The sequence below is a fragment of the Caenorhabditis elegans genome, chromosome X (assembly GCF_000002985.6).
Source record: "Caenorhabditis elegans chromosome X".
NCBI lineage: Eukaryota > Metazoa > Nematoda > Chromadorea > Rhabditida > Rhabditidae > Caenorhabditis > Caenorhabditis elegans.
The window spans coordinates 14,746,240-14,772,984 of NC_003284.9; the positions used below are offsets into that span (position 1 = coordinate 14,746,240).

General features: G+C 37.6%; 5 protein-coding genes and 2 non-coding genes across 10 annotated transcripts; 4 read left to right on the forward strand and 3 right to left on the reverse strand.

Annotated features, from left to right (window-relative positions):
• The first annotated feature begins 1,063 nt into the window (after nucleotides 1-1,063).
• On the forward strand, nucleotides 1,064-4,203 carry wshc-2 (WASH complex subunit FAM21). 2 transcript variants are annotated; one of them, NM_078047.6, is made up of 10 exons: nucleotides 1,064-1,163; nucleotides 1,217-1,381; nucleotides 1,478-1,612; nucleotides 1,662-1,908; nucleotides 2,358-2,839; nucleotides 2,889-3,140; nucleotides 3,255-3,491; nucleotides 3,537-3,722; nucleotides 3,775-3,999; nucleotides 4,044-4,203. In NM_078047.6, the coding sequence occupies exons 1-10, from the start codon at nucleotides 1,101-1,103 to the stop codon at nucleotides 4,107-4,109; spliced, it is 2,058 nt and encodes a 685-aa protein (NP_510448.1). In that variant the 5' UTR covers nucleotides 1,064-1,100; the 3' UTR covers nucleotides 4,110-4,203. The 2 variants fall into 2 exon arrangements, with proteins under 2 accessions (NP_510448.1, NP_001348786.1); NM_001361825.3 differs by having other exon boundaries at nucleotides 3,768-3,999; nucleotides 4,044-4,202.
• Nucleotides 4,204-4,609: 406 nt separating this feature from the next.
• C05G5.3 (Matrix-remodeling-associated protein 7 helical domain-containing protein) lies at nucleotides 4,610-5,772 on the reverse strand. Its single transcript, NM_078048.6, has 6 exons — nucleotides 5,710-5,772; nucleotides 5,551-5,661; nucleotides 5,359-5,410; nucleotides 5,130-5,314; nucleotides 4,947-5,084; nucleotides 4,610-4,899 (listed from the first exon to the last, which is right to left on the reverse strand). Exons 1-6 carry the CDS (start codon nucleotides 5,761-5,763, stop codon nucleotides 4,780-4,782), a joined length of 660 nt encoding a protein of 219 aa, NP_510449.2. The 5' UTR covers nucleotides 5,764-5,772; the 3' UTR covers nucleotides 4,610-4,779.
• A 175-nt stretch (nucleotides 5,773-5,947) lies between these two features.
• Nucleotides 5,948-6,026, forward strand: C05G5.10. Its single transcript, NR_072586.1, has one exon. It is a non-coding gene; the product is annotated as an Unclassified non-coding RNA C05G5.10 (non-coding RNA).
• A 1,760-nt stretch (nucleotides 6,027-7,786) lies between these two features.
• On the forward strand, nucleotides 7,787-9,842 carry sucl-1 (Succinate--CoA ligase [ADP/GDP-forming] subunit alpha, mitochondrial). The gene is made up of 6 exons (NM_078049.7): nucleotides 7,787-7,838; nucleotides 7,884-7,972; nucleotides 8,270-8,647; nucleotides 8,769-8,940; nucleotides 9,069-9,289; nucleotides 9,515-9,842. Exons 1-6 carry the CDS (start codon nucleotides 7,793-7,795, stop codon nucleotides 9,575-9,577), a joined length of 969 nt encoding a protein of 322 aa, NP_510450.1. The 5' UTR covers nucleotides 7,787-7,792; the 3' UTR covers nucleotides 9,578-9,842.
• On the reverse strand, nucleotides 9,816-14,882 carry C05G5.5 (Metalloprotease TIKI homolog; the record flags this gene model as incomplete). 3 transcript variants are annotated; one of them, NM_001270318.3, is made up of 8 exons in its annotated part: nucleotides 9,816-10,019; nucleotides 10,928-11,130; nucleotides 11,181-11,387; nucleotides 12,116-12,312; nucleotides 13,728-13,832; nucleotides 13,888-14,055; nucleotides 14,111-14,219; nucleotides 14,635-14,882. In NM_001270318.3, the coding sequence occupies 8 exons, from the start codon at nucleotides 14,722-14,724 to the stop codon at nucleotides 9,836-9,838; spliced, it is 1,263 nt and encodes a 420-aa protein (NP_001257247.1). The 3 variants fall into 3 exon arrangements, with proteins under 3 accessions (NP_001257247.1, NP_001257248.1, NP_001257249.1); NM_001270319.3 differs by lacking the exons at nucleotides 13,888-14,055; nucleotides 14,111-14,219; nucleotides 14,635-14,882 and having other exon boundaries at nucleotides 9,836-10,019; nucleotides 13,728-13,830; NM_001270320.1 differs by lacking the exons at nucleotides 13,728-13,832; nucleotides 13,888-14,055; nucleotides 14,111-14,219; nucleotides 14,635-14,882 and having other exon boundaries at nucleotides 9,836-10,019; nucleotides 12,116-12,262.
• On the forward strand, nucleotides 14,866-15,014 carry C05G5.9. The gene has a single exon (NR_072587.1). It is a non-coding gene; the product is annotated as an Unclassified non-coding RNA C05G5.9 (non-coding RNA).
• Nucleotides 15,015-15,684: 670 nt separating this feature from the next.
• Nucleotides 15,685-25,612, reverse strand: Y16B4A.2 (Carboxypeptidase). Its single transcript, NM_078051.8, has 35 exons — nucleotides 25,457-25,612; nucleotides 25,252-25,322; nucleotides 24,748-25,171; nucleotides 24,519-24,610; nucleotides 24,347-24,472; nucleotides 23,856-23,937; nucleotides 23,660-23,808; nucleotides 23,319-23,613; nucleotides 22,936-23,112; nucleotides 22,579-22,833; nucleotides 22,264-22,527; nucleotides 22,095-22,186; nucleotides 21,906-22,047; nucleotides 21,420-21,569; nucleotides 21,231-21,373; nucleotides 20,983-21,178; nucleotides 20,849-20,926; nucleotides 20,157-20,801; nucleotides 19,744-19,830; nucleotides 19,520-19,693; nucleotides 19,381-19,472; nucleotides 19,190-19,333; nucleotides 18,617-19,142; nucleotides 18,063-18,272; nucleotides 17,854-18,017; nucleotides 17,643-17,805; nucleotides 17,499-17,588; nucleotides 17,187-17,449; nucleotides 17,014-17,140; nucleotides 16,847-16,966; nucleotides 16,653-16,795; nucleotides 16,538-16,606; nucleotides 16,380-16,491; nucleotides 16,213-16,332; nucleotides 15,685-16,168 (listed from the first exon to the last, which is right to left on the reverse strand). Exons 1-35 carry the CDS (start codon nucleotides 25,583-25,585, stop codon nucleotides 15,797-15,799), a joined length of 6,486 nt encoding a protein of 2,161 aa, NP_510452.4. The 5' UTR covers nucleotides 25,586-25,612; the 3' UTR covers nucleotides 15,685-15,796.
• Between the last annotated feature and the right edge of the window lie 1,133 nt (nucleotides 25,613-26,745).

Sequence of the window (26,745 nt, forward strand, 5' to 3'; positions counted from 1 at the left end):
AGATAATAATTGAATGAAAATTAAGCTCCACACTGAAAAATTGCCCAGTTTTTCCAAAACTTTGAGCGGCACCATAACTTTTGGTTGAGAAATTTTCAGAACGTCTCATTCCAAAATTTGGTAGTTTTAAGCCATTTTGGGCCTAAAAAAAGCTACGTCTCAAATTTTTGTACTCCACCTTTGAACGATTACACTCGAATTCAGAGTTTTTGGGAATAGCTGGAAGTAAATTTTCGGTCGATTGGTGTGCTAATTTGTCAACTTTTGAGCACTTTTCAATCGAAAATGCACATAAAAGAGGAGTATCTACTTTGGGTTTTTTCTTTGTATAAACTCAAAATCTGCCTAAATGCACTAATTTCGTAATGAGAATTCTCAAAAGTGTCTCAAAAAAAATTTAATTTTTTTATAGAGGTGCAAAATTTCGAGAAAATTATGTCCTTATTTTTAACTTAAAACCCAAATTTTGCAAATAAGTCCGTGCCGCAAAGGTGAAAAATTTTTTTCTACTTCATTCTTTATTGCACATGTCAATCTCTTTTGAATACCTATTACTTAAATTTTAACTTAATCAACGAAATGTTGTAAGATAAACGACCAATTTGGCATTTTTTATAACTATATTTAGGTAACTTTTTTTTTCGGAAACCTTCCAACATCATGATGTAAGTTCAATTTTTTCTAACAATATTTTCACCTAATAACTTTGTTTTTTTTTCAACTGTTAACATACAAAAATCTTTAGAACTTATAGATTTTTTACATAGTTATAACGTTATTTCCAACATTCTCTGCAATATTTTTTCACATTTCCACAAGACTCCCATTCATCTTTTCTCACTGTGTGTCAGCCGCCTTCCCTTTTTTGCGTTATCTCGTTCTCTCCACCGCACTCTTTCGCAATGGGCAGCGGCAACACTGCACCGGTAGTACGTCAGCAACTACTCTCGAGAAATGCGCCAGCTGCGCACTTTTGTCTGTTTACACAATTGGTTATTATTATTTTTTTATCGGTTCTTGTTCATTACAATTTTTGAATAACTTTGATAGTTACTTATTTTTATTTCAGAATTTGGTAATTAATAGCCAAACGGGGAAAAATGCAACACAATGAGTGCCTTAACACAAATATTAATCCAAACTCATTGAAAGTCGATAAAGAGGTAAATATATTTTCATTTTCATGGTTTCATAATTCACTCAATCAATATTTCAGCTGACTCAAATGGCTCGTGACATATCAACAAGAATGAACCAAAGAATGACACAAGTCGAGCGTAAAGCCAATGATTTGGAAAAGTTTTCGAGACTTGTAGCATTACGAGTTAATAGTGCAGCATCACGGATGGCCAATCTTAAAAATCACAAAGCAGTTAGGCAGGTCAGCATTTTTTTTTAATTTTGAAGTCATTGGACCCAAAAATTTCAATTTAAGTACAAGCCTCCCACATACCTCATAAATTTTCCATTTTTTCAGGTTATTTCTACCCAAAACATTCCAAATTCTGAAGACATGCGGGTTGATAGCAGAAAAAGCAGCGGGTTCACTCAGGAATTTTTGGATTCTTACAAAAACGCAATTATCAATGCCGGAAACACTATGAACTTCCTGGTGAGTATTTTCATTCATCAAAAAACTTTTAAAAAATCTCTAACTCCAGGAAAATCCAACAGTCTTCACGTCCGGATATATTGGAGAGCAGTCTGAAACCAATGGTAATGCAAATGGACAAAGTGCCAGTAGACCACAAGCCAATAGGAATAGACAAAGAGCATCTAGCTCAGATGAAGATGAAGTTGTGGAGTCTAGTAGATCACGTGTGGAAATCGGAAATGGCGTAGAGCAGCCAAAAATCGATATAGGTCCACGGGTAGCACAAACCGTTGAGGAGCCGGTGACACTGGCAGGTGGGGTTTTTCAATTCGAAAATGATGTATCCAGGAAGTTACATTTTATAACTCATATTGAAAGTTCAAGGTAGGACAACGGAAAGAACGACGTTTTTCCGTTCATAAGCGGATACGAATTTGTTATCAAGCCTAAATCTTATGGAGTAGTGTCGGAAATTAAAAAAATGTAGAAAAATGATGTCACGTCTGAAAAACTTGTACTTCAATGTAGCTGTGACGTCATTTTTGTACACTTTCTTATTTTCCGACACTTCTTGAATAACCCTTTTACACAAAACGCCAATTCACAGGAACAATTTTTTAGCCACCCGCAACTTCTTCGCCAAACTTTTGCTACTTTCCCAACCAGCTTTATACATTTTTATTTTATTGAACTTTATTTCTTTATAAATACGAGAATATGCCCTGACATGAGAAATTCACAAAACTAAATTTGTTTTTTTCAGCTCCGCCACAGCCAAAGCCACCAAAACCATCTCCATCAACTACTGCCATCTTGGTAGATCAAGTCGGTCAAAATGGGATTCAACACTCACCTCAAGACGTACCGAAAGAAGTTGCTAGTATCACTTCACAAAACGAAAATAGCCTGGCAGAGCATCACAATGAGAAATTGGTATCCGAAAGTGCTATGCCAATTGAGAAGGGCCCAACGAGACCGGCGGCTATGGCTTCAGTGATTGGGGAAATGAAGAAAAAGGTTGCCGCAAAAGCCAAGCTTTTGGACTCTGATTCGGATACGGATCGTGAGCCGCTTGGTAGTAGTGAGACCGAATCGGTGACCGTTAAAAAACTGGAGACAAGCACGGTTGAAGTTGTGAAGACCAGTATTTCTGCTGATCCGGTGATTGTGATTGGCCATCCAAAAATTGAAGTCATCGCTGCAGTTGCAACGGTTGCAAAAACTGAAAAGCCAGCCGCTTCAAAGGTTGTTAAAATATTTATAACAATAAACTCGTAATGAAATTGTATTTCAGGTGCTTCCAAAAGCTGTGGCTACTCCTGTGAAACCGGCTGAAGCGACTCCAGCGAAACCAGACGAGTCTGCTCTGTCAAGAAAAATCTTAGCAAATGAGTTAAAGCCAGTGGACACTAAAAAGCTCGTGTCAAGCTTATTTGACTCCGACTCTGACTCGGACACGGACATCTTCAAGCCAACTACATCAATCAAGAAGCAGCCAACAGAAGTTGTCAAGAAATCGGTGCCACCCAAGCCTGTTGAGGTCAAGGTTAGTGAATAGAGTGAATAGTTGTTTGCTCAGCTTTATATTTCGCTCATCACGAAGCCACAATTTTTTTTCCGAAATGTCATGCTCCTATTTTCACAATGTTATATTTTACAGAAAGTAGAGACTCCAAAACCTTCTCAGCCACCTCAAGTCAAACCCACAAACCATACTGCTGTCCCAGCCACTAAACCAGTTGCGAAAAAATCTTTGTTCTCATCAGATTCGGACTCTGATGACGACTTTTTAAAGTCGTTCTCAAAATCAAAGCCTGTTGCTAAAACGGAATCCATTCCCGTTGTGAAGAAGCCTATTGAGCCAGTTGTTGTTCCAAAAGCTGTTGATATTCCAGCGGTAAGTTTTGTTCTAAATACACTGGACAGAGTATGTAAATTGCAGCCAAAACCAACACCTGTCACCAACACTACCGCAGTAATCCCCAAAGTAGAATTCAAAAAACCAGCCGCCAAGTCACTCTTTGATGATAGTGACTCTGACTCAGACTTGTTCTCTCTACCCACAAAACCGAAAACACCAATCGCTCCCAAAAACAGAAACTCGTCAATTGTCACTCAACCTGAAATGGTATGATTGATTTCTGAAAATACATATGATTAGCGTTTTTACTAGCTTTCAGGAACCCTCATCATCTGAACCAGCAAAACCAGCAAAACCATCAATTACCAAAAAAGAGCCACCAAGCGAAACAATGTCTGCAAAAATATCACTAATAGGAGACTTACAAAAATCATTCCGTCTCCCGGGTTCTACACCTAACATTCCTGTCAAAAACTTACCGGTTAGCGATGAAAATGATGTCGCTGCTGAGAATCCAGAAGATCACGTCGGTAGTATTTTGAAGGTAGTACATAGTCTGTTATTTGAAACACCAAGAAAACCTTTCAGAGTCGCTGCCGAGGTCCTTCAAACCGCCGTCCACCAACTCGTCCAAATGCGTCGTCGTCAAACTAGTTGAAATTTTTATAATGGGTCTAACATGTGAATAAATATATGAAGATTGTGAAAAGTTATGTAAAAATTGCTATATGAACATTTTACAATTTTTTTCTGGTGTGTAAATTGTCTCAAAATATCGAATTTTGTGAAAAGAACTTTTAAAATGTGGCCAACTAGAATCTAGAACTTCTAATGGCGCAATCTTTTTAGTGTTGTAGGTTCTGTGATTCAGATATATTTTTTGTCGATAGATAACTAGAGAAAACTAATTTCCGGCCGCTATGCCACAAAAGAGCTGGCAAAGTTTGAGGTTTCAAACTGCCAAAAAGCATTGCCAAGAACTTATTAAAAGGGCACATTAAAGAAAAAATTAGGTTTTGAATTTGACATTAGCAAGTCCTTTGAAGCTTTCACAAATCTTATGAATTCTCAAAAACTATTTATTAAAAAAAATACAATTTTTTAAATGTTTCAGAAATAACTTTATTTTTTTGTGTAATTTATTTTTCACAGTTGATTCAACAGTATTTATTTTTTTTGTACATGGAAGTTATGCGATGATGATCATGGGACAAATATCAATTATGGAATGAAGTGGATTGTGAGTTTTTGGTAAAAGTTTGCTGACATGAATTGTTTTACAATACGAAAGTAGCAAATAAAAAATAATTAAAAGATTATGTTCTTAAAAGTTGTAGAGATTCATTTGCTCTTTGATGTCGTCACTGCTCATGCCGAACTTTTCCTGGTTTTGCATCATCAGTCTCATGATTGATTCCATTTGGTTGTTTTTCATTTTTGCTTCCTAAAAGTTAAGTGGTTCATGTTTTAAAAAAAGAGGATTTTTCTCACATATTCTTTCTCCTCGTTACTCATTTCTGCGGCGATTTGACGGGTTTTCGCCTTTAATTGAGCAGTGGCAAGCTTTCCGTGGAGCTTTCCAATTGTTACATTCATCTTGTCAGCATCGGAAAGCTCTTTGGCAAAAGGCTGAAAATACAATTTTAGACTTTGGCCGAAAAATGTTGTGCTCACATTTTCCTGAGACGTTGACGGTTCATCTGGACAAAAGTTCTGAGTATTTGTAATTTTTCGGTTATTAAACTGTGGCATCTGCTCCTCTTCTTCATCTTCATCTTGCTCATCAGTTTCTGATTCACTCTCAGTTTTTTCCTCACTGTTGTCCTTTTCAGAGTTTGAAGCCCTTTCCTTTGGTGGGTCTGAAAATGAACATTTTTTCTGAAAAAAAAACTAAAATTCATACCATTTTCGCAAACTTCTGGGCTAAAGATCACACGATTTTTCTTGATGTTTGCCTGCAAAATATGATATTATTATAATTGTTAGGTTGCTCAGCTACTATTTCCTTGAGTATTTTAGCACGGATTTTAGTGTTATTTATTGAAAAGGTTGGAGTTTAAAACATGCAAAATTTTTTTAATTGTAAACAACTTACCGTATTCATTTTTCCAGAAAACTGCTCATCATTTTTCAGATTGCTTTTCGAATCTTCCACGCGCCCTTTAAAGTAAAAACGATTGATTAGCCACCCAATCAATGCTCCACACTGAATAATTGAATTATATTACAACTACTTCAATGGTGTTTTGCTTACCAGGATAGTAAATCCAATTTGAATATACTCTTCTGTAGTGTAGCCAGTTAACATTCTGTGACTCTGTAAGAAAACCTTCTAGAAACACGCGCTGAAAAAAAAAGAAACGAGGAAAGAAGGTACTTTCTCAGAGCAGAAGCAGGGGCAGGAGCAACTAATGAATTTTAAACAAGCGCAATGAGCACATTAGTAACATTCGTGTCGGTTGAGAATGGAAAATGGAGCTCGCTAGTCAAAACTGCCATTTCCGATGCATAAGTATGGCTTCCCGCGAAAGATTATCGCAGTTTATCCGCGGATGACATCCGGGCAAACGGACAGCGGATTTGAATGATAATGTGCGGATTCGGGAGGCTCGGGAGCACACCACCGCCACAAATCAATAAATTGCTGGGAAAGAAGAAGACGAGAGGACGACGGGAGAAAAAAAAACAGCGAAAAACTGGAAAAAAAACGTTTTCACTGCAAGACACGAGACAACTTTCAAGAAAGTTGACCAAACCGTTGAGAGGAGGGAAAACTATAAATTATTTGTAAGCTTTGAGCATAATCTCCAAGAGCGATTGTGCGCACGTGAAACGAATGATTGGGTGATAGAAAAATAAAAATAAAGTCAATTTTGCTGACAGAAATGTTAGTTTTAGATATTCCCTTTTCTCTATGCATATTTTTTTTGTAATTTGAAAACTATTGTTGAAGTTCGTATTTGATCATTGATAGATAAAATGTTCGAGAAAGTTGATTACTCAATTTTTATCATTTTGCAGAAACGAAAACCGAAGAACAGTTTTCTTTTTTTTCTAACAAGCTACCTAATTTTTTCAGTTAGTTAACAGGTTTTTTTTGATATCAGACAAAAAAGATTTGAATATTTGAATCGTTATTTTTAAAGTTAATATTTTAAGACCAAGCATACCTAAAAAATTAATGTCCAACTTATTTCTAATTCAAATTGTAATTTATTAAAATTTGAGGTTAAATTGAAGTCGTAGGCTTATAAAACCACATCTGAATTTTTTGAAATGATTAAAATTTTTGGGGTACGGCTTCTCCATAGGTATTCAAAAATGTTGTTTTTTTTTAATTTTTGAATTCTCAGTATTTTTAAGACTGTGTAAACAAGTAGTTAATTCCACATGTTCTTATTGACTAGCGTATTTTAATAAATGAGTGAACTTATAGACTAAAAATATATGTTTATCAATTTTGAAGCAACAAAAGTATGCAATAAATATTGACAGTTTGGTAAACGGTTGGACCAGAGATATTCAACTTCAAACGCCCTTAGATTGTTTTAAATAATTACGAGAACGGTCACTATGTAACTAAGTCGGTCTGTCTTGAGACTACTACAGCAATAGAAAAATGAAGCTGGAAAACCAATGTTGATTTCTAAAATTGATTACAGATTCAAAGCTGTGATTTGGTTTTGTCTGTGATTTAACAGTGAATTCCTTCCCTGGACAAAGAGTGATCAATTAATTTTTGTAGTTATACTGAAAAAAATTTCATAAAATGAGGGACCACTTCGCACTCCACAAATTTCTATAAATAATGATAATTAAAAGTCCACTTGCCCCAAACACTTTTCTCAAATGTCCACTTCCTCATCCACTGTGATAACTGCCAAAAAAAAAACTACTCGATTGTCTTTCGCCGACTTGGTTTCCAACTTGTGCAACCGCACCACTCACACTCTCCCGGCCGCCGCACAACGTGTGCAGGCACGTTGGAAGAGAGCGAGAACGGACGGGGCAGCGTTGGGCAGTGTCTAATCGTTTGATACTCAGCCAACCAATTGGCTGCGTACGTCCTTGTTTTCTCTGCTGCCTCTCACGCGATACTCACTCTCTACCCTTTTGTTTTGTGTAACACAAGAGTTAGTTGTTTAGATATCAAGGAATCTATTTTTTTTGTTGGTTTTATTTTTGTTTTTGATAAATCTTATTTTTGATGATACAACTACTTTAATCTATCTTTTTTTATTGAAAATAAGCTTTTCACATTTTCATTGCATCTTCTCGATTGCACCGTTCATCTTAAATTTTACGGCAATTGAATAATATCTTTCTTTCAGGGAACCATGTTGAGTCAGCAAATTGCCAACAATGCTAGAACTTTGCAGAAGGGTATGTTTGCCTATTTCATTTAAATCACCTTATTTGTATTTCCAGGAGCTGCTCGTTTCTACAACAGCACTTACAACAACCTGAAAATCAACAAGGACACCAAGGTTATTGTGCAAGGATTCACAGGAAAGCAGGTATACCCGAATAAATTTATGAATGGCGTGGGAGCTTCTGGAGCGATAATATAAACTCAAACACTGACAATACGCTTTATGCAAAATAGAGGTCACAACTCAGCTTCATAAAAAATTACATCTTAAAATGAAAACGCCTGTCTTCGCAACTCACTTTAAATTCAGTGTTTTCAAAGTTCAACGGCTATAAAATTTTAATGTATTCAGATATGCTTTTGACGTCAATACTTTGCGCATAGCGAACTCTTAAAATATCGAAAATATGTATTTCAAAAAAAAAATTCACAAAAATTTCAGGGTACCTTCCATGGAAAGCAAATGCTCGAGTACAACACTAAAGTCGTCGGTGGAGTAAATGCCAACAAGGCCGGAACAGAGCACTTGGGACTCCCGGTCTTCAAGAACGTCTCCGAAGCTCGCAACAAGACCGGAGCCGACGCCTCTGTCATCTACGTTCCAGCCAGTGCTGCCGGTAGCGCCATCGAGGAAGCCATGGACGCCGAGATTCCATTGGTGGTGTGCATCACTGAAGGAATCCCACAACACGATATGGTCCGTGTTAAGTCGCGTCTTCTCAAGCAGAACAAGACAAGACTTGTTGGGCCAAACTGTCCAGGAATCATCTCGGCCGATCAGTGCAAGATCGGAATCATGCCAGGACACATTCACAAGAGAGTAAGTTATAAATATTGTTGTAGAACCCTTTAAAATCCTTCTCAAGTGAAGTTGAACTTCGAAAACATGTTCAGAAATTATCAATTAAAAATTTTATCAAAACTGTTTGCTGAACTTGTAGGGATGCATCGGAATCGTCTCCCGCTCAGGAACTCTCACCTATGAAGCTGTGCACCAGACTACTCAAGTCGGATTCGGACAGACTTTGTGCGTCGGAATTGGAGGCGATCCATTCAATGGAACAAACTTCATCGACTGCTTGAACGTCTTCCTTGAGGATCCAGAAACTAAGGGTGAGCTCATGTTTCATGAAAATAATACCCTAATGTGAACTCAAACAATGTGATTTTGTATTTATCAGTACCCAGAGTAGCCAGTAAAAATTAAAAAAAAAAAGAATATGAAACCAATTATTTTCCAGGAATCATTCTCATCGGAGAAATCGGAGGATCAGCTGAAGAGGAGGCCGCCGCATACCTTAAGGAGCACAACTCGGGAGCCAACAGGAAGCCAGTCGTCTCATTCATTGCCGGAGTCACAGCTCCACCAGGCAGAAGAATGGGACACGCCGGAGCCATCATTTCGGGAGGAAAGGGAACCGCTGCTGACAAGATCAATGCTCTTAGAGAAGCCGGAGTAGTAGTAAGTTTTTACGTTTTTCCAGAATAAAATTTAAAGCTGCACTTTGAAGCTTGGGATATACAGTGTTCTGTTGCAAAAGTTGTCAAAATAATCTAGAACATTTATGAAGTTACACCTTGTTCATGACGATTTACCTTAGAATTTAACTTGAAAAGTCAGCAGGTTTTTAAAGATATTTTGAAAAATTAAACTTGGTTGCTAAAAAAATGCCATAATTTGTTTCAGGTTACCGACTCTCCAGCTAAACTTGGAACCTCCATGGCCACCGCTTTCCTGGGAAAGATCTAAACAGGAACCCTCGCTGATTTAATACTCAACTTGTCTCCCTCCCCCTTTTCTGTAAGAAAATAGCTTACACACTTTTTAGTGATCTTGCGTTTTTAATTTCAATATTTCTATGACTTCTCTCTTTTTTCTCTCTTTCTTGTCTCTTTTTCTCTAATTTTTTAATATGTTTGCCTCTAGATAACTGTGTGGCTGAATTTTTCCGATAAAATGGAAAAATTGCAGTTGTCGCAAACCAATTGATTGAAAGTTGAAAGTTGTTCATGGGAAAATGGCAAAGATGGAATGTAAAAGAAAAATACACGGAACTAGCCATAATCTAGCAATTCGACTGGACGATGGTGCTACTTCTTCGATGATTATTGATTTTCGACGAACTGCGGTTTCCTTGGTCCATACACGTTTGAACTTTGCGGTTTGACGGTAGGGAGATCGTAGGGGTTGACTGAAAATTTGCAGATCAAGAATCAAGAAGAATGTCGGTGGGTTAGATATGATTTCCAAACGCCGTAAAGTTTCATTCGCATGCGGTTTTCAAGTTTGGTAAATCGTCTGATCACGATGCCCATAAACCGCGATCATCTTTCAAAACATTATTGAAACACTAATTTACCAAATTTTAGAAAATCAAAATTTAATCAAACCGATTTTTTCTGCTGCATTAAAAAATTTTAGCAACTGGACCTATGTATCTTTTATATAGTTTCTTCCCTTGTTTAAATTCTGATTCCTATAGAAAAAATGTAAGGCTTTACCTAGGTACCTACTGAGTTACTAAGAGCTTTCTTCCTTCAACTTTGAAAAACTGTTAAACCAATTTTTTTCGTTATTATTCAATGTAGGTCTCCCTTGAGATCGCCGCAACGGTGCCTCTGCCGGCTTCACGGCGTCACTCAAGCCGCATGTATTCGAATGCATAGTACCGCGCGGTCCCCGAACACGCCGGCCGCTTCCAAAAAACTGTTTCTTCGCACACACCAAGCTACTCATTTCACGCCAAGCTGCGGAACCCGAGCGTGTCGGCCGCTCCAAATAACTACCTTTAGCATTTCATTGCGCACTCACAGCGGCGTCGGCGTAAGGCCGGCGTGAGGCCTGCATTTCGCGTCTCACTCAGCTGTGAGCCCTAGTTCAATTAAAAAAGAAAAAAACAAGCAAACATCCGTAAAACAAAGCAGTACTCCACATTGCATTTGTTTTACTCATTAATATTTTTGAATGATCTAATTTTATTTTTATCCACAGGTCTATTTTTAAAAACGTATTTATTTGGATTTTCTGTGTTTTGGCACATTGTAAAATTTCAAATGTTAGTCTCGATTACAAAATGGAATAAGTAAAAGAAAAACTCACATCACATCTGTATTTTTTAACTTCTGAACTATAAATCCGCTCTCTTCAAGATATGTTAACACACTACTGCTTCCAAAAAAGTGTCCAGCGCCTATTGCAGAAAATACAGTGTTACTATTTCGACCCTTCAAAATCTTCTCTATCCGTTTGGCCATTCTCAAATTTCGTTTTACAAAAATATCCTGCTTCAACTTTTTGTTGATCTGTAATTGTGAACATTGCAGCGTGTTTAATTTGATTTTGACTCACTCACCTCGTCAGCTTTAAACCGTTCTGTTGTTCCAGTTGCATAGTCAATTATAGACATTCCATCTTTATCAAACATATCTTCCTTCAGAGTCCCACACTTATAATGTTCGACGAGCTCTTTCAAACTGCTTCTAGACTCATTATCCTTTGATGGATTGTCCAAGATTTTATCTTCAAAATAGTGCACAGTATGCTCTATTGCAAAGATAATCTGTAATAAAACAAATGTGACTCTAATATACCATTCGTGTTTTTCAGTAGGGCTGGCACATGGGACGTCAGGAGCCCGAACCGGACGCACATGCGTCCGGTTTTGGAAAATTGAAAATGTTCCGAGGTGTAGGCTTTCACGGCGGCCGACAATTTCCGAGTTTAGCCACTTATTATAAAATTCTATGATTAAGTATAGTGAGTGGCTAAACTCAGAAATGGTCGGCCGCCGTGAAACCCTACACCTTTGAAAATTTTCAAATTTCTAAAAACCAGACGCCGTGCGTCCGGTCTGTCAAAACCGGACGACCGGACACCAAATATGCCAGTTCTACTTTTCAGTAATTTCCCGGCATCCGCTACTTCTTTTTAAAAAGTTCAAAAAACTTTTCTTTGAACTTTTTTTTTGATAATTGGTGCAAACAAAAAACCATGCATCCGTTTTAGCACTTGTTGAGCTAAAATGAGCAGCATAGTCTTTTGTCCCGGTAAACCCCTTGCTTTCACACTTTTCCACATTCATCATAACGACACGACAATTATCTTTCTGCCATATTGCGCATTCTATTATTCCTGCGACTAATGGACCCTTCCTACTTTTGAACCAGTACTTGACACGTTATTGTTTGCGTTCACTAACACATTTGTCTTTTATCGGTGTGAATACACTCAGAATTATGAAGTGCTTCCGGAAATCTCACGATGTCCAGAAGGAAAAAAAACACTAACTTCATTGGTAGAAACTGAAACAACTGGATTGCATTGCTCCTCGGCGGTTTCAATCGGGATAATTGTCTTCTTCTCGTCGGTGGCTCTTTGTGCAATGTACAAATCTAGTAATGGACTTGAACTTTTTTCAAACACATTTTCGCACATTTGATAGAGCAGAAATAATAACCAAATTGGGCGTTTTCTCCACCAATCTCCTGAAAAACATTCAATGGAAAGGAAGAAAGGAACACAAAATACAACAAATCTATTTATCTTGTACACCGTATTTAACCAGCAGAAGCATAAGAAAATATGAAAAAAGGTGCACGACTAATAGAGATATTAACTTATGAGGTTGTCAATTTTTGTATGAATTATTCAAACATATTAAACTTTTTGAATGTCACTTGAGCAATCTCCATATTTTTCAATTCAATTTCTGATTGTGATATGGTTTTTATTAAACTTCAGTACTTTCTGAAAAAGTCTTTCTGATCTTGCAGGCACATTTTTAGCTGGAATGGAATAAATATATAAAAAAAAATATATAAAAAAATGATAAATGTTCAGTGTGTCATTTTCTCGTATAGTTTCGAGGACTGAAAAGTGTGATGATTTGGAGCATTTTGGAAGTTTGTCGGATTTTATTACAATCTGAAACGTCTTTCAGACAACTAGATCAAAACATTTTTTTGTTGGAAAAACTGAAAATTTTTGTTTTCAACTCTATTAACATACATTTAAGGTCAATCGACGACCAGATTTGACCAAAATTTGGTAACTTCTGGTTGTACATCGACCTTCAATGTACCGAAATCGAGTCGAAAACGCACGATAATTAACTGTTATAACCAACATTAGACCGCGATTTCTAAAAAGTTAGTTTCCAGCCGCTGCGACATTGACAAGTCGGTCAAATTTCAAATTTTAACAAATTTTAGGTCATTATTTGAGCTGTCATAACTTTTTTTTGAGAAGTTTTCAAGAAGTTTCATTATGAAATGCGGTGTTTTCAGACAATTTTGAGTCTAACAAAGCAATAAAACATTTGACTACATCACCTTTAAAAAATACCAAGTTGTTCATAAGTTCACAAATAATCCTGACGCAGAATTATATATGAAAAAAATTCTTCCGGAAATTGTTTCAAACATTCTATTTTCATTAAAACATAACCTAAAACAAGTTCATATCAACTATGTTCAAGTTCAAAATGTCCCTCTGTGACTAGATACTATGAGTGTGGCAAAATGAAATATTTTTTTCTTACAGGAATAAGATTGATGTGGAAATTTAAAAGAAAGAAGGAACATTTGTTTTCTTTACAAGCATCATTCTTTTCGACAAAAATTAGTAGTATTTCATTACTGTGGTTATTGTATTATGCGCCGTCGACACTATTATCTCTGCACAAAAACATTGCATCACAATGTTACCTCATTGTCTCAAAACACCCGTGAGGTGCTAAAATCATCTGGTCTCATATTTACCATCTGGTAGCTATTTGGTCTACTATTTGGGCTGACTCTCGTGAACAAGCCACTCGAACAAACGTATATTTTTGAGAGTAGAAAGCAAACACGTGTTCCGCGTACTAATACATATAAAGGACGAGAGAAGGTGGAAATACCTATGATATTGTTGTAGATATCTTCAGCATGCTTTATCTTCTTTGTGTCCCGTGGATTTTGTTTCTGGGCCCAGGCAAGGAAACTTGAGCGAAGATATTCCATAACTAGAATATTTTTTTGAGATTTTTCAAATGAAAACTTAATAAATTATTCACTCACTTTTCTCTATTCTTTCCAATAATTCAATGGAAAGATAAGAGTGCACAGTCTCATCATATGCCAAGTTCTTACAAGCTATCAACTCATGAATTGTTGCTTCATCATGTAAATCAATTTCCAAGAGAACTGTGTCTGACACCGCAAATGCATCACGCACTCGGTCGCTCACTGAAAATATGAATTATTAGTTGGCGTCATGACTATTTCATTTTGATCTTCCTACCTTCCTTCCAAACCTCGGTGAATGGCACATGAATTGTACCAAAAAGATATCCCTGAGATGATGCGAACTGGGGATGTTTTACTGACCACAAGAATATATTTCTTTCCCTCTGAAACAAAAATATTGAAAATTATATTAGATTTTTATTTGACTTGTTCTTGTAATTTTGATAGCTTTTTATACAATTTTTATACAAATTGGAATCCATTAAGGATTTTTACTCAATATTCAACTTTTAAAATATTTAAATTTTAAGATTAATGAAAAAACAGAAGATGTAAAACGAGCAGTATTTAGCTCTGGGCTTGTCCTTCTTATTAACGGTTTTAGTCCTAAAACCCTATTTCGAATTAAACAAAATTTCACATTGATTTGCTGACTATTGTGAGCTAGATTATTTTGAAGGAAATATACCAGTAACCTGGTAAGTACATTTATTTTTACAGTTCTGATGTTTTGAATGAGTTGTCGGAAAACTAGCATTTTTGAAACCTAAAAAATGTAATAAATCAGTGAAACCTCACCTGTTCAACATCGGTATCACAATCGGACTGTACAACAGTTACTAGAAACAATGATAAATATAAAGATACAACTAGTATATAAAAGGTCATCTCGACGTGTCAAAAATGCGAATAGAGTAGACAGAAGAGTAAGTAGTATCTCAAAAAGCTTTCAAAAATAAATAAACAAAAGAGACACAAAAGCGGACTCCTACAGCAGTTGGTGGTGCGGAAGAAAAAAGAACACGACAGAAAAGGAAGCAAAGTTTTCGGAGGCGTGAAAAGGTGGTGGTGGTAGCAGCTCGAGACGGAGCTGGCAGGGTGCGTTTACGCATCCGAGGGCGGGGTTAGGTGTGAGTGTGGTCCACCATATTGATCTGTCTTGTGATGTGCACTGTTTGAATAAACACCGGTAGGTATTGGTGAGCGATGGGAATTGTAAACTATTGGACATACGGGAATATGTTTTCTTGGTGGAAATTCATTATATGTACCAACTTTTAAAAAAAGTTCTTATGAAGTAATGTTTGTGGGCCTTTTTGCCTTAAATGGCACAAAAAACAAAACAACAGTTCATAGACTTTATTTTAAAAAATGTAATGATTTTATTAATTTTGGTGTAAATAAGGGAGCAGGATAGCTCAATCGGTAGTGGTAACCGCTAGCAATCTGGAGGCCACGAGTTCAAGTCCGGCCTCACCACCAGGATCACCCAGCCTCTATTGGGAAGTGGAGCAATCTACGACCGTATTATCGGCCACAATCCGGAATTATTTTTAAACTCCAGTGGAAATGAGTGTGTTTTTCCGGTCTATATTCATCGGGTTTTTTTCTTTTCTTTATCTTTGTTGTTTTATCATATAAAACATCATTTGTCACATTCAAAGACTAAAGACTCACGTTATAACTTTATTTTCATTTACAAACTTTCAGATGGCAAAAAACCCACAGACACTACTTCTTCTCCGAAAATTAAATAAAAAATTTTTCCAAGTATATTTTGGTTTAAAAGTTGCCTAAAATTTAATAACTTTGAAAAGCATGACCATAATAAAGCCATATGCATATGTATTACATATCTCAAATAATTTATAATAGTATAATGAAGTATTTCTATTTAATAATTTATTTGGAATACAATGTGCATAGACAAGCAAAATTAATAGATACAAGTTTTTTCCATTTAATTGAACAATAAAACTGAAAGAATTGTAGCCATAATTGTCAAGACTCCTCTGCCTTCAGCACCTTTAGTTGTTGTAATAATTGGTTGTGTAGTTGAAATGCCGTTTGTTGGTGCTGCTGTTACTGTAGGTCCAGTTCCTGGTGTTCCTGTAGTACCGGCGCCTGGAGTGCTTGGCGTTGTTGTGGTGGTTTGGGCTGCTGTTACTGTAGGTCCAGTTCCTGGTGTTGTTGTGGTGGTGGATGTTGTTGTTGTTGTAGTAAAATTGCTATTTAGATCGAATGGAGTGTTGTAACCTCTGGACTTCACAAAGTTGTAGATCATTTGAAGAGCTTGCTGTGGACGATCAAGTGGCACGAAGTGACCGGAGCCCTGGAACAAAATTATGAGTAAATATTAATTCTTAAAAAGCATACCTTAACAGTGAGCACATCAATATTAATAGCGTTTGAAGTGTACGAAGTTTGGTATCCAGCAACTGTTGGTTGGAAGGTACTGTTATATTGGAATGTCCATTGAGCTCTTGGGCTTGATGTCTGAAAGAATACTGTATTTAAAAAAAAAGTATATTTAAAAAAAATACAGTAAGTCCCAATGCCGCAAAATTGTTAGCTGTGAAAATTTCTGCACCAAGCCAGTTCACCATGGTGTCAGCATCACCACTGTATAAAAGCATCTTAAAGTTTGCAGGAGCGCTGAAAACTATTTTTAGTAGGTTCCAAAAACTAATATTAAGTGTACTTTGCCATGATGATTTGAAGATTTGGAACAATGCTATCCACTTGCTGATTGTAGGCATTAATAATGTTGCTGAAATTTCAAATAGTTTTTTCAAAATCTTAAATTAGGTGCATACTTGTTAGCAGCCCAGTATGGAACGGAATCTGGAATGTTGAGTGCTTTTCTAACAACTGGACGGTTCAAGTATCCCTCCATCGCGCTGTCATCATAGCAAGGGTAACCATTCAAGAAATCGGACGATTCATAGTTGATTCCGGTCTTAAAATTTGAATAAATAATTTTTTTCTCAAACTTTCCGAATGATCTCACCCAAGTCTCTCCGTATGGAGTACGTGGAGTAGTATCATTGTACGGAATAGTCCAGCATTGTTGGTACATGTTATATGGATCAAAAGCGGTCAACAGAAGTTGAGCTCCAGTAGCGACGACCTGAAATTTAATTTTGTTTCACATATCATGAACTCGAATAGAATTACAAAGTCGTAGCATGGATCGCTCAAGTCTCCCCAGGGAATCGAGTTGTTGAAGTTTGTCATACGGTCGCTGAACCTGCACTTGAACTCATCTCCAGAGCAGCACAACTGCAAGGCAGTGTTGTAAGTCCTGCAATAAAAAACATATACTAAGTTACGATAATCCGGAAACATACGTTGCAGAAATTCCACCATGATAATATTGGTAATGAAGTTGAGAATTCATGTCAGTTCTCTTGTCGATGACTCCGTTTCCAATGGAAACTCCCTTGTAGTTAATATTAATATCGCCAGATTTGATTCCTTGTACAAGAAGAGCAGAAAGTCCTGGGAGATAAACTCCAGCATAGGATTCTCCAGTGGTGTAGAAATCAGATGTAGTGTATTGAGGGTATTGAGCAAAGAAGCTCTTGAGAGCAGCATAGTTTTCTTGAGCGGTCTGCAAGAATTAATTTTAACTTGGAGTTTGAATTTTTAAAGGTTCTTACCGTAACATCATCATACTGAATGTTGGTGTTGTTATAGGCATAGGAATACCCAACTCCAATTGGACTTTCCAAGTACAAGACATTAGCAAACTGAAAATTTACAGTTGATATGTACATATTGCTAAATATAAAAACTGTTTGTACCTTGTTCCATGAATATGGGTTACGAGAAAGTGTCTGCGAGTCCTTGCTAACACGGAATGGACCGTTCTCTTCGAACAATCCCATCAAAGAACTGGATCCAGGTCCACCATTGAGCCAGAGCAAAAGAGGATCGGTTGATGGGTTGTTTTCAGATTCAACAAGCCTATTCAATTATTAATATGATTCAATACAGCCCAGTAAACTGTCTTACCAATAATGAACCTTGTGTCCTGAAAGTCCATCCAAAAATCCGGAATATTGCTTAAACAACATATCAGCTGGAAGACCAGGCAGATTAATGATACGATCAGTTTGTCCAGTTGTGCAGTTAGTTTGAGAAATCACATTGGTCAGAGGCTGAGGGGTCACATCAATCTGTAACGACGGGTTGACTTAAAAATATTATATCAATAAACTCACTCCAGCCGGAGTGCTGTAATTAGCCTGATTGCTCAAGAAATTGGTGAGCATTTGAAGAGCTTGAGCTGGACGATCAGAAGGAACGAAATGACCTGATCCCTTGACAGTGAGTTGAACCAAGTTTTGAGTCCAAGACTTGGCATATCCAGCAATGGTTGTAACGTATTGGCTTCCTTGTTGGTAGTACCATGGTTGACGTGGAGAAGTTACCTGAAAAGTCTGATGGGTTTACAAAATCTTTTTTGCATATACTTTTATTTATCATTTTCAAAAGGACCTTAGGTTTTATATTTCAGACTTTATATTTCTTTCAAAATTTTCGGTACAACAGTCCATACAGAGTATGAAAACCTGCTAAAGAATGTAATTTTCCAGAAAAAATCGAATTTGTTTTGATTTTATTCAAGCTTATTAATTTAATCAAACATTTTTCCGTAACCTTTATTATGTGAAAATTTAGAGAAATAATAATTGATATACTTGTGAAATGTTTAACATCATTTTCCAATCAAAATTTATATATTTCAAAGAAATTCATTTTGCCCGTCACCTACCGTTAAATTACGTCTTGTCACCAGCTTTTCGATCAACCACTGATCTCCAAGGAACTGGCAGATGGTGTCCACGTCTCCGTTGTAGAACATGAGTCTCATACTGTTCTGAGTGTACCATTTGGAATCCATAATATCACTAATTGTGTTTTGCATGTCGTAGTACTTCTCTTGGGTATGGTATCTAAAGTGATTTGCTGGGTTCTCGTCAGCACAGTCTACCCAGAGAGGTTGCTTCCTTGAATGAATTGCGGTTTGCACATCGTCACGAGAGAGGTAGGTTACGAGTGCGTCGCCAGCAAAACAGTTGAGTCCACGGAACGGATCAGTCGATCCATACCAATTTTTAGAGTTGGAGTTATCAAATTTGATGGATGCAGAAGCAAACGACTTGCGACGGTTCATATGGGCTCTTAGAGCACGTTCTCTACGAGTCTTTGGTTTGGTTTGTTGCTGAGCAGATGGTGTTTGCCATGCTCCTTTGTTGTTGTAAAGGTAGCAATCTTGGTACATATTATATGGGTCTCCGCTTAAATTTTTGTTTTAGAAAACTGGTAGGTGAAATTCAAAGCTTACTATCTCTCATCCAAGCCATAAAATTTTTTCTGATTATCATCAACTGCCTGGTAGCACGCAGACCCTTCGGGAGCACCTTGGTAGTCATAGTAGATTGTATCGGAGTTTGTCAAGTTGCATGCTGTTTTCAAGTTGTTCCAGTCACTGTAAGTTTGAGAAAACATTCAACTCTAGTTCTTCCGTTAACTCACTCCACTCCATTGAATCCTCGTCCGTATTGAAGAACAATTTCCGAATTCGTTTGCAAGTATTCACTGAGAATTCCGTTTCCAACAGCGGTTCCCTTTAAATTTTGAAACTATCCCAACAATACTCTATTAACGTGCTTACCTTAAAATTCAAATTCAAAATTCCGGCGTCAATTTGTTGGACCAAGTTTAATGTCAACGTTGGGCAATAGACTCCTCCGTATGACTCTCCTGTGATGAAGAATTGATTCTGGGCGTATTGTGGGAACTTCTTCTGGAAGAATGATTTGATGGCGTATCCGTTGTTTTGAGCAGTCTGTAATTTTTATTCAATCAGTGGTCCAAGAATTGTTTAAATGAGTTTACAGTATCATCATCCCAATAGTAATTTGGATCTTCGGTATATGAGAATCCAACCTTTGCCGGGGCCTCGAGGAAGATAACATTTGCTTTCTGAAATTATGATTTTTGATCCTTCAACAACTTCCTGTTTTCATGCCTTATCAAATCATATAATATCAATGATAGTAATAAATTAAATGTGTACATTTGTAGCGCAAATAATGCAAATGCGGTTGTATGTACGTATAACATGGGAAATGGGAATTTCACGTGAATAGTTGAAACTTTTTGTAGATCAACCTAGGGGCGAAGATTTACAAAAGTTCTAGCCATGAATTTCATGTTACAAAAACGTGTTCCCAAATGAATTGAAATTATCAAAAGTAAAGTTTTACTACAGCATGTTATATTTGTAATGTTACCATAAATCATCTCACCTTATTCCAGGAGAAAACATTTTCGTAAAGAGTTTGACCACCATCATCGTTTGGATGGAATGGCCCAAGTTCTGTGAAGAATCCACCTAAAGAACTGCACCCTGGACCTCCATTAAGCCACAATACAACTGGATCATTCACCGGATCATTTTGAGATTCAACAAACCAATAAAACAAATGGTTCAGTGGAGTTTCGTCAGCAGTCAGGTATCCGGAGAACATGCGATAAGTCACATTAAATGTTAGTCCAGGCAAGCTCAGAATCATATCAGCCTTAGCGGCATCATTCAATGCTGTTGGGTAGATTTGGGATCCGTGTTCATCAGCTGCGATGGTTCCGGGTTCTGCTACCTCCACTACATCCTTCTTAGCCACAAATGGATAGGTGACACCTGGTGGAAGTGGTGGAAGTGGCGGTAGAGTTGGAAGAGACTGAGCAGTTGGGTATTGTGGGGCTTGACATCCTTGAAGATCGCTATAAGCTGGAAGAAGTGGTGCTGCCGGAAGAGCATATGGGAATGTAGTGTTCAAATTGACGCCACTGATAAAGTTGAAAATCATTTGCAATGCTGGTCCTGGACGATCCTGTGGTACTAAGTGTCCTGATCCTTTGACAGTGACAAGGTTAAGGTTCGAATCGAACACCTGAAAATTTGAATGTGTGATACTTCAAAGCAAAGAATAGAAACTACCTTCACATATCCTGCAAGCTGTGGAAGATAGTTTTGCCCAGCCATCACATAATTCCATGGCTGACGTGGAGAAACGGTCTAAAAATGAATCGAGATCTTCTAGATCTTCTACTCCTGAGCCCCTAATTTCTTACCTTCAATCCAGCATTACTTGCAACCTGCTCAATCAGCCATTGGTCTCCAAGATGATTGCACACCATATCAACATCTCCGTTGTAGATCAGGATTTTCATATTATTTTGTTTGTAGTAATAGCTAGACAGAATACGATTCAAAACTGCGTCCAACTCGAAATAACTGCGATTATAGAGCTGTGCGTTGACGGTTTGGCTGAAAACAGCGCCAATAGTTTTTTTTTCTGAAGAAATTTAAAAAAACTAACTTGAAAGATTGCCACTGCTGCACAGTGGTCGGAATATGGAGTGCATTTCGAACATCGTCTCGGTTCAAATAAGTTGTTGTTGCATCAGTACTCCAGCACGGGAATCCATCAAAAGGATCAGATGAGGCGAGGTTTAACAGTCCCTGAAAAGTCCAGATTGCTTCTGCGGAGCGAATTCAAAAAACTTACAGCGTTATCTCTGACTGCCGCTCGGTTTTGCTTGTTGGATTTGGAGGATGAGGAAGAAGAAGAACTAGCAGATGTGGTATAACAATCACCATAGATGTTGTACGGATTGTTGGCAGAGTTCCAGACTTGATCGTTAACAACACCAAGGATCTATAGAAGCATATTGAGACTTTTCAGTATAGTTCTTTCAACTAGGGCTCCGATGAGGTCGCCGCGCCGGCCTCACGGCGTGGCTCAAGCCGCATGTATACGACTTCTTAGTGCGGCGCAAAACCGCGAACGTCTCGGCCGCTACCGAACAACTAACTCTTCGCACTACCTTGCGCACACACCAAGCTACTCATTTTGCGCCAAGCTGCGGAACCCCGAACGTGTCGGCCGCTCCAAATAACTACCTTTCGCACTTCATTGCACACACACAGATGTGCGCGGCATGAGGCCCGCATTTCGCGCCTCACTCGGCTGTGAGCCCTACTTTCAACTTACTGTGGAAGAACAGAATGGATCAGCTCCGTCAACTGCTTTGTAGTTGCCAAGATAGTCGAAGAAGACGTATGGGGTGTAGAAATCACATTGAGTTGGGTCAGTCACATTCTTGCAACATCTTGCAACAAGAGCGTTGTATTCACTAAAATTTAAATTTGAGTTTAAGTTATGAAAAGTCGAAGAATCTACTTTTCTCCGAAAAGTCCATATGTGTAGAGTTGGAAGATAGCAGAGTTCACTTGCAGCTTGGTAGTCAATTCTCCATTACCGATGGCGATTCCCTGAAATTTTGAACATGGGCAAACACTGACAAAGAAATAAATAAAATTCTCGCTCCAACTATGAAAATCAGCCTTGCCTTAAAGTTTATGTTAATTTCTCCGGCACTGAGCATCTGCAGAAGGAGCTTCGACAGGGTTGGAATGTATACTCCACCATATGACTCTCCGGTGATGTAAAATGGATTTTGCTTGTATTGTGGGAAGATGTTGTTGAAAAAGTCTTTGAGAGCGTTATAGTTGTCCGAAGCAGTCAAGTCATCTCCATAAGTGTAATCGTTAGCAACCGTTGAGTATGAGTATCCTACTTGGTGTGGACTCTCGAGGTAGAGAACATTGGCAAACTGAAATTAAATCATGTCTCTGCTTTGTCCTTTTTTTTTAAATTATCGTACTTTATTCCAGGAGTGAACATTCTCATACAATGTTTGCCCGTCTTTATTCGGACGGAATGGTCCGTTTTCTGTGAGCATTCCCCATAGGGAAGAACTTCCAGGTCCACCATTCAACCAGAGCAGCACTGGGCTGTTGGTGGGGTCATTCTGAGATTCTACGAACCAATAGTGGAAACGGTGGGTGTCTGAAGCGTTCAAGTATCCCGAGTATTGATTGAAATTGATTTGGTATGTGAGTCCTGGTAGATTCACAATCTGAAAAAAAAAGAAATTAGAGATCAATAGGCCAAATTCCAAAATAGATCATGAGCACACTACATTCAAAGTGTGATTCTTTTTGCCAAAAGCTACACTCACCTTATCAGCATCACGACGAGTAGCTGGCGCGGCAAGTTGTTGATAAGCGGGCAGCAATGGCGCGGCGACTTTGTTAACTCGGCTGAGGCAATTGTTGAAAAACAGTCCTAAGACGAAGTCGCGATATAGTTGTAGCGATTGTGACGGACGGTTTTGTGGTGCGAAGTGACCGCCACCCTGTAATAATGGGAAATTGCATTCGCTGACGCAATAAGGAAAATTTTTGAAAAACTTTAAAGGTATTGAAAAAGTATCATAGAAGTATACGATATGATATCGATAAAGAATCTTGTATCAATTTATCAAAAGTTCGAAAATTTCAACTAGATATTCTTGAAAGTTGTATTATGTAATTCTCGAATTTGCTGAAACTATAAACTTACTCTAATGGATGCGATATGAAAATTGCTCGAGTAACTAGTAATAACTCCACCATCCATCCACACAAATGCTGCCGAATCATAGTTATGTCTCCAAATGCGATCCTCGGTTGTGTTCAACTTGAGAGCTGCCGCAATTTCTTGTCCAAATCTTTGAGCACCAATAAAGTTGCTCCAGAGATCCAGATCTCCATTGTAGATCATGATTTTCATGTTATTTTGAGCATACTTCTCGGATGTTAGAATTGAGGAAATTCGGATTTGCAAATCCGTTGAGAGTTCTCCGTATGTCAGATTTCTGATCATATTATTGTTAAGTACTACATAGTATGCAAACTGCTCACCTGCAAGTCTGGAAGTTTGTACTTGCATTCACACTAACATGAAGTGCAGCTTGAACATCTTGTCTGTTTAAATAAGCGGCGGTGGCTGAAAGTGCAAAGCATGGATATCCTCTGAATGAGTCCGTTGAGTTGTAGTTATCTACAGCTGCCTGAAAGTTACTTCCTAATGTCAAGCGTTAAGCGTTATGTTCAATACATTAATTCCAAGTTGTTTGAAGGATGTTTGCCATGCAGCTTGGTTTCTGTAGCAGTCTTCGTTGATGTTTGTGTTGTCAATTCTGAAACCAAATTGATACAGAATGTTCAAGTATGGAAATGACTAAAAGCTTGAACATGTGTTCAAATAGATGGTCAGTAAATTTATAGAATCAATTGTATCAAAAGTTCATTTCTAAAAATCAAAAGTTCATTTCTAGTTGTAGCTGTGTGATCAAGTAAATCGATAATATCAAACTAAAGGCTAAAATGAATTTAATTTACATTGATTTCAGAACACCCCCTTCTTGTAAGTACTATCTTATTGGCTCTAAAATTTTAAATTGTTGCGTTGTTGCAATCTGGTCTTTGTTCTCTAATATTTTGTGACCATAGCACTTTCCCCTCATTTTGATGACTTTCCATTCCCAATTTCACAAGTGATAAAATCAAGTGTGCATTCCAAATTAAAAACGATCAAAAACCACGTACTGATAATTTGACCAAGTGGCAATTGCGTTGTCAGCTTTGGTTCTGCATGCTGTGTTACTGTTGAAAAAATCGCAAGTTTGGGTGGAAGCATTTGTGCAACAAACTGATTTGAGATCGTCATATTGTCTGAAAATAAATTCAAAATGATAAATGATAGAAAAATAGGTCCAACTTTGATCCGGCAAATCCATGAGTGTAGTAGAATGGGATGAGACTGTTGTATTGGAGGCGAGCACTCAAGTCACCATTTGCAAGAAGAAGTCCCTGAATTTTTCAAAAATTTCATTTTTAAAATTTCCCAGCAAACTTCAGAATTGAACTATGATAAGAATAAATAGAAACTCATAAAATTTGTTTTAATGTATCTGATAGTGTTGCAACAACTTTTGTAGATAACTCACTCGAATATTAACTGGAGAGGTAACAATGTCCGGTCTTGGAGTGTTATTCACCATCAGAGATTCTACCAACGACGAAGCAAAGAAAGATCCGTATCCTTCACCAGCAATGTAGAGATCAGAGTTTAGCATATTTGGATACACCGTATAGAAATCCATGAGAGCGTTAAGAAGAGCACCAGTTACGTAGCTGTCGTCTTGAAAGAGATTTTGTTGCCATGAGAAGCCGGCGCCCGGACCGTCGATGGCAAGCAAATTGGACACCTTGTTCCAAGCAAACACATTTTCATACACCGTCTGACTATCACTAGACACATGGAATGGGCCGATTTCCTGGATCTGCCCGAAAACTGAACTACATCCCGGACCTCCATTAATCCAAAGAAGGAGCGTATCATTGGAAGGGGTCAGTTGAGATTCGATTAACCTGAAATTGTTTTATTTTGTTTGGTAGTCAAGGTTCAGTATCCAGATAATAAAATGTTTAGATTAATATCTTGAACTTACCAATAGTGAAGATTGTTGTAGTTTTTGTTGGGATCAGAGTTGAGGTAACCCGCATACTGTTTGAAGTTCACCTAAAAGGTAATGTGTTTAATCAACCTGCGAACTTTTTTAGTTGTTTAAATTTTACCTAAAAACACAGAAATTTGGAATAAAATAATTCTGCATACATATTTTCAAAAAACAAAAATATAAAATGTATTATTACCTGAAAAATAGTCCCTGGCAGTTGATTAACCAAATCGGCCTGGGCTCTCGTGGTCGGCGTGGTTTGTCCATTCCGCAACGGCGCTAATAGTAGTAACAAACAAAGGAGTAAAATTTGATGCGCCGCCATTCGTATTGCACAAATGATGATGGCAATCACTATCAGTGCCCGAGCATCGCTTTTATAGAATAATGAAAGGAAATTTTACAAGCACACAGTTCAGTCGTTTCAGCGTTTCAGTCGTAAAATTTTGTTTCGTGAGCGTTGATATGTAAAGTGAGTTGACATTGTGAAATAAGTGCTGGATGGTACAAGACGTTCCGATGTCGAAAAATAGAAGGACGAGAAAAAAAAAACAACGCTGTCGTAAACCTGCTCTTTAAGTTTAGTCTGCCGATTGAAGCTGTGTATTAAAATATTTCTGTCAAGCATTTTTAAAAGGGAAGAATTAATTTCCCCACCATTATCAGAAAAAATTTCAAATGAATGCAACAAATCTAAAGCTATGTTATTGTATTTAATATTTGTATTACAAACTGCAAATACTGGAAAACTGTACAAACACGTGGTGTCAGAGTGTCTTATTTCGGTTTGATCTGCGTAGATCTACAAAAAATGCGGGAGAAGAGACGCAGAGTTCTCAACTGATTTCTCATGGTTAAAAATGTGCTGACGTCACATTTTTTTTTGGGAGAAAAATTCCCGCATTTTTTGTAGATCAAACCGTGATGGGACAGCCTGGCACCACGTGCATAAACAATATTCTTTATACAAACGGGGTGGTTCATAATTATGGGGTCCAGTTTACAACAGTGCAACTTTTTTTTGAAGTTGGAACAACACAACTGAATACCTACTTTAATTGCAGAAAAACCTTATGCATTCAAGTGGCTACAAGACCTCGCGTTCCGAAACTACAAATAAAATAAAACCCAATATAACACAACTTATATAATAATATTTCAGCTTCAATTCAACACCATGATAAATATTTTTGATAATTCCAGCATCCCTGAAAACGAACTTTGCGCACTCACTCACACCTGGAAACATCTTAGCAACTACGGTAGATCTGAAACATCGTTGCTTTAGTGAAAAGAAAAATACCGACTTGAGAACAATATTCTGTGTATATAAATGTTTTATCAAAGCAATTGTGATAACTTCGCCAAGTTGATAACTATGAGCAATATTACACTTCACTTGCACGACTTCAAATGCTGGCTCCTGGCTTGTTCCTAAAAGAAGATGGTCACAAATAGCCAAACACTCTACATTCTTGATTCCAG